Genomic DNA, 6,000 nt, shown 5'->3' with positions numbered 1-6,000 from the left:
ACAGCTAAGTGAGAAGGGCAGCGTGCATCTCAAACCACCCCCTTTCGTCTCAGCCTCCACCCCAAGGGCGGTGACCACGACGTCCAAGGGTCACTAAAGCTGCATGTTCCCCAGGCGACACCCCACCCACCACAGCTCGCTGCTGCGCAGGGCCGCCCCGCCCTCCGGGGCACTGCGTCGAGTGGCCAGCCCCGGAAGCTGCGGTGTCGCCCCTCCCCCGGAAGAGTAGCCGTGCGCCGCCTCTTCTGGAGCCGCGCTCGCTTGTCCTGCTCTGCGCTGCAGCATGCCTCTCCCACTGCGGACCCTGGAGCTCTTCTACGATGTGCTGTCCCCCTACTCCTGGCTGAGTTTCGAGGTGAGGCCGGGAGAGGAAGGGCGGAAGGCAGAGCAAACGCAGGACCCCTCCCCCTCCCCCCACCCCCGGTCTACTGGAGTCACTGGGCCTAGGGAGAACCTAAGGCAGTGGTTTCCCACAGTGGTGGAAATGGGACGACTCCAAAGAATCAAGGAGGAAGCCATGGTACCGCCACTTCTTAGCACTCCGTTGTCAGTTTCAGAGGGGCGGAATGCAGACCAGGATGGAAATCGTCCACGGGGGCAAAGCTCCTGGGGTGGATTTCTAGGAGTGGACAGAGCTTCGCCATTTCGAATCGAGTAACGCTGGGGGCCCGCGTTACCCCTACTCCTTGCTTAGAACCTCTGCCTCATCCCTTGCCGTGAAACACCCTTCCCGTTCAGTGGCCACTTGCACGCTTTCCACCCGCACACTGGCTCTGCGTGCTCGCCTCTGCTCCTGCAGATCCTGTGCCGGTATAAGAACATCTGGAACGTCCACCTACAGTTGCGCCCGAGCTTCATGGCAGGGATCATGAAAGACAGCGGTATGAAGGCAGCGGCGCTGGGGGCAGGGCCTTGAGGGAGGGCACGTTTCAAAGGTCCCCAGGAGTGGGCTGTTCTCCACTAGGTCTTTATTTTGGCAGGAAACGAGTCGCTAGTTTGGCTTCCCCGCAAAGCTATATACCTGAGAAATGACATTAGACTCCTGGGACAGCATATGCAGGTTCCCATCGAAGTCCCCGAGGATTTCTCCGTGATCCTGGAAAAAGGTAAAGGCAGTGGGGTCCGCGTGCGGCAGCCAGCGGATGGCAGGGAAGGGGAAGATTGTAGGGCCAGGAAGGAGAGGCGGGGCGACTAACTTCAATGAAACACACCCTGGGGAAACTCAGGACCAGAGCCGAGCAAGAAAAGGTTATCAGGACAGAAAGGGGGGGGGAAGAACAGGGCAAATCAGTTACGAGAAACGGTGGGAGGCTGAGAGCGATCCAGCTCTTCGAGATGTCAGAAGCAAGAAAGAGCAGGTCCTCCTAGAGGGCCCACCTCTGAGTGCCTCTGCCCCACAGGAAGTCTGCTGGCCATGCGATTCCTCACCGCGGTGAACTTGGAGCAGCCAGACATGCTGGAGAGAGTGTCCAGGGAACTATGGATGTGTAACTGGTCTCGGATGAGGGTGAGGCTTTGGGAACCCACCTGGGGGACCCTGGATGACTTGATGACCCTCCGCTAGGCGCATTTCCAGACTCCTGCTCCTCCTGGCCACCCCTGACCCCGCTGTCCACTATCCCGCCCCTCACCTGGCCACCTCTCCTGCTGACTGTTTTATTCTTCCCAGAATGAAGATATCACGAAGCACGAGAGCATCCTGGCAGTGAGTGTCCTTCCTGCCCCCGCTCCCCTCGGAGGGAATCTGAGAACACTTGGCATTTGGAGGTGGAGAGAACATAGTGTTCTTACTGGATGGAAGAGGTCATTGTTATTGAAGGAGAAAAGATGTCTCTGTTTGAGGACAAATTACTGAAAGGCTGGAACTAAGGACTCTCAAAAGATTATCTCATGGTTGTAATGGAAGTGCAAAATTCTACGTGGGCAGAATTTATTTGATGGAAGTCAGTGGTAGAGAAATCATAAATGGGAGGAAGGGATGAAGGCTGACTGGCTGGTCCTAGACCCAAACACTCCAACATAAACCTCAGCAACACGTGCAAAGTAGAAACCAGGTGACTTTAAAGACAGGCTTTAAAAAGACAAAAAGAGATTCCTAACTCAAGCCGCAATTATACAAAATCCTGAGTGACAACAAATGGAAATAGCTCAAAACATTGAAATGTGTGCCAGCCATAGATGGGGTACAGAAAGCATGTCGATAAATCAGGAAATTAAAACCAATATTTTCCCTTCAGTTTACAAAAGATAGTTGAGCCGTATTCAAATTTAATATATAAAATGGCAAATCACAAAAAAGTTAAGCGTAGGAAGAACGGCCAACACACCCTCCGGTTCTGTATTCCTGCAGGGGATACGCAGAGGCTTGCCCTCTTGCCTCATGCTGAACTATGGTTTTCCATGCTGTTGCAAACTCTGAAAGTGTCATTCTTAGTTTCTACATAGCATTCCATTCAGTGGACTTGTTTTGGTTTACTTAACCATCCTCCTACTGAGCATTTGGTCTGGGTCAGAATACACAAGATGATTTGTGTTTCCCCTTCAGATCGAAGGGGTCAGGTTTCAGTGGTCCTTGAACTTGCCTGCATATAAAAATCACCTGGAACACCTGGGTGCTTCCCCCCACTCCCTGACAAATTCCAATATAATTGGTCTAGGGGATGGCCCTTGAATTTGGGTTTGTTTTTTTTCAAAAGCTCCCCTAGGAGATTCTAATGTGCAGCCAAACCACTGATCCCAAACCATAACGACAAAACCCAAACTGAAGCCTTTATCATTCTCCCGAAGCTAGGCAGGTGGCTGCAGCTGTGTACCCTACTCACGTCCCCAGGAAATCCCATGGGAATTACACCCCAGCCCTTACTTCAAAAAAGCACAAGACATTCAGGAATTCTGAGAAGTAGGAAGGCAAGAACCCCAGACTTAACAATAGGGACTGGGATTCCGTGTTGGCTCTGATACTAACCTGCACTTTGAGGAGTCAGCTCAGGCTTGGACTTGTCTCCTCTCCTCCTTGATAAGAGATCAAGAGCGCCATGTATCTAACATGCCTCTAGTGTTAACATTTCTGCAACTATGACTTTTCGCCACTTGTTCTTTCTGCCGATTTCAAGATTTTGGCAAGAACACACCTCCACTCATGGATGGGTAAAGGCCTTGCTAGGAAACCTTGGGGGCAGAAAATTAAAAGACCAGAATATTCTCCTGAGACCCCCACCCCCGCTAATGCAGACAAGGTTGTGTCCCCTTCCACATCCTCTCAGGCTGCACAGAAGGCTGGCATGTCTGCAGAACAAGCCCGGGGACTTCTGGAAAAGACCTCAACACCGCAGGTGAAGAACCAGCTCAGAGAGACCACAGAGGCAGCCTGCAAATACGGGGTGAGCAACTCTCGATGCGTAGCCCCAGCTCTGAAGGCAGAGTCTGAAAACCTCTGCTGGGTCCCCACACGCCCTAGTCCTCCCCAGCTTTCTCAGATGACCCTTATCCTCTCCCTTCCCGTCCCTGAGCCAGGGACGGGAAGAGAGGGAGACAGATGGTGAGAAAAGACAGAACACCTGAGAGTTAGAAACCGAAACTCCCCTTAGAGCCATGGAGCCTCTGAGCAAACACCTCTGGCTGCTTCAGAGACCGCAGACAGGAGCTGGTTCATAGCCTGGACCCCAGCTGGGGAGACACCTGCTCCATCACATCCCTCCCTGCACTGTGACTGCCTTCTCCAGGGCTTTGGGCTGCCCATCACCGTGGTCCACCTGGATGGACAGACCCACATGCTCTTTGGCTCTGACCGGATGGAGTTGCTGGCGTACCTGCTGGGTAAGTTACAGGTTCACGTTAAGCTGTCCTTGACCCTAGCCTCACTCACATTTATAACGATTGACCAGAAGGACAGATTCACAGCAAAAATGTTCTAGGCATTTCCAACAACGAAGTGAAGTGTCATGCAGACACAGGGTGCTTGAGGTTGAATGGGAGGGGCCCCCCTCAGCCCCATAGGAGAGAAGGGAGTCACCTGTGCCTTAAAGCCAAGCAGAGCTCTTCCTGGAGAATGTCGGCCCTCAAGGAGCCGGGCTCTGACACACGACACTTTCTCTTCCCAGGAGAGAAGTGGATGGGTCCTGTGCCCCAGCTATGTGTCAGACTTTAAGGATGCCCAGAGGAAGCAACACCATTCATCTAAAAAAGCAGAGCATCTGCTTACCCTTCCTCCACTGTGGGACACTGGAACTCTGGCTTCCCCACGGATGGGGGTTCCAGCCCTGGGGTGCTGGGGAGGGGCTGTGCAGTGCATCATCTGCACTCCCCTCACGGCTGCTCGTTCTTCTGTGCCTCACAAGGGCCTTTACAGAGCCCCAAACTCTGCTTTCCCACAAAATTAACCTAATGCCATTAGGCATATTTCTGGTCCTGGGTCTTCCCTGGTGCTTGTGTGTTCTTGTTCCTTGCACCTTCTGTCCATGCCAAGTATTCAAGAAGAACACTTCTTCCTGTTCTCCCAGTTGCCCTGCCCACCTCGGGGCAGCTTGTGTGCAAGGAGCAGAATGCAGTCTCTGTTTCTTCTGCAGAATCTCCCTAGGTCTCTGTCAAGGACAAAAACTAAGCCAGATGGATTTTGCAACTATCCATTCCGGCACTTACTAGCCCCACTAACCAGCCATGGCATCCGGGACAGGGCTTGGACCCAAGGCCCAGTGTGGTGAAAGCTGGAGGGAACCACAGCATGGCTGAGCTTGTACCCAGATATTCAAACCGGGTCCGGCAGAAGCAGGGCAAGGCAGCGCAGGGAGACCCGCTAGAGTTGCCACGGCGGCCTGGGGAAGCTGCTCATCCCCTCATCGCTCCCTCCCCTCGCCCACAGTGCAGATCCTGAGAGGACTCCGGGCCTCTCTCCCTGGCCTAGTGTAAGTCCCGCGGCTCCCACACTAACCTACAGCTTTCCCACTCACCCAGTTATTTACCCAAAGTCTCTTCTGCTCTATCTGTGCCCGAAGTGCAACCATCCGAATACCTTGCGTTTCCATAGCATTTGGCCTTCCTACAGAATAAATACCCTTTATTCAGAAGCTGAAACCACACTTGGACACCCGGCCGAAGCCAGGTGTGGAGCCTTCCATGGCTCGGGGGCCCCTAGACCTAGCGGCAGATGCCATCTTCCCTTCGCCCCCTCCCTCTGGCTCTTTCTCATCTCACATCTGGCTCTCTGCTTTTGTCCCCCATCGTGTTCCGTCTTCCTCCTCTCTTTCCCTTTTCCGTTATGCCAGCATATTCTAGGATTTCCAGTCATCCTTACCGGCCTTCTCTGTGAAGTAATGCCAGAAGTACACTTCCAAATAAGCACCCACTCCTTCGAAGGAGATTTCGTGAGATGCTAGTCTCAGCATTATTTGTGATATCGAATAACTTAAATATCTAACAGGAAGAAGAGGCTTTAATAAATTACAGTATACCCAGGATGTGATGTTTCACAGCCATTCAAAAATCATATGTGTGCAATGCAATATATACATGCCTTACTGTTGCATTATACACCTGAAACTTATTGGATTTCGTTAACCAATGTCACCATTAAAACAAATTTTTTTAATTATATATGTGAAGAATTCTGAAGAACTTTGGCAATCTTAGGATATAACATTGCTTGGAAAAAAAGATGAAACTTTATAGTATGATCTCAATTATGTCTTCATATATTAAAATATAGAAGATGTGAATATATTGATCTTGGAATGAAATATGTCAAAATGTTTCCATTTTATTTGTATACCTTTTAAATGACCTGGTAAACAAATATATTTAAAAAAAAAATAAGTAAATAAGAAGTCGTAGATTCACATTTGAGGACAATTTTTCCCTTTGGTTTCTAAAGGTATTGATTGCTTAACTTAACCCTAAATCTGACTCCAGGCTAATGTGGGATAATGTCTTACCACACGTTTTCCCAGCTCTACCCAGTCTTCTTCAAAGACCGGCATCCTATTACCTAACCCAAGAGCAGAATTT

General features: G+C 50.9%; 1 protein-coding gene across 6 annotated transcripts; it reads left to right on the top strand.

Moving 5' to 3' along the window:
* Positions 1 to 212: 212 nt before the first annotated feature.
* Positions 213 to 5,732, top strand: GSTK1 (glutathione S-transferase kappa 1). 6 transcript variants are annotated; one of them, XM_016157219.2, is made up of 8 exons: positions 213 to 355; positions 800 to 881; positions 981 to 1,106; positions 1,401 to 1,507; positions 1,670 to 1,705; positions 3,264 to 3,380; positions 3,723 to 3,816; positions 4,101 to 5,732. In XM_016157219.2, exons 1-8 carry the CDS (start codon positions 284 to 286, stop codon positions 4,145 to 4,147), a joined length of 681 nt encoding a protein of 226 aa, XP_016012705.1. In that variant the 5' UTR covers positions 213 to 283; the 3' UTR covers positions 4,148 to 5,732. The 6 variants fall into 6 exon arrangements, with proteins under 6 accessions (XP_016012705.1, XP_016012701.2, XP_016012703.2 ...); XM_016157215.2 differs by having other exon boundaries at positions 3,588 to 3,816; XM_016157214.2 differs by having other exon boundaries at positions 214 to 355; positions 695 to 881; positions 3,588 to 3,816.
* Positions 5,733 to 6,000: the final 268 nt, after the last annotated feature.

The sequence above is a fragment of the Rousettus aegyptiacus genome, unplaced genomic scaffold (genome assembly GCF_014176215.1).
Source record: "Rousettus aegyptiacus isolate mRouAeg1 unplaced genomic scaffold, mRouAeg1.p scaffold_m13_p_13, whole genome shotgun sequence".
Lineage (NCBI taxonomy): Eukaryota > Metazoa > Chordata > Mammalia > Chiroptera > Pteropodidae > Rousettus > Rousettus aegyptiacus.
This window is presented reverse-complemented; position numbering and strand designations above follow the sequence as displayed.

What these genes read in the sequence shown, in the direction of transcription:
- GSTK1 (XM_016157214.2), top strand. Translation starts at nt 284, where the DNA reads ATGCCTCTCCCACTGCGGACCCTGGAGCTCTTCTACGATGTGCTGTCC. An exon ending in ACTCCTGGCTGAGTTTCGAG is followed by an intron (nt 356 to 694) that starts GTGAGGCCGGGA and finishes CTCCTTGCTTAG; the next exon opens with AACCTCTGCCTCATCCCTTG. An exon ending in AGCACGAGAGCATCCTGGCA is followed by an intron (nt 1,706 to 3,263) that starts GTGAGTGTCCTT and finishes ACATCCTCTCAG; the next exon opens with GCTGCACAGAAGGCTGGCAT.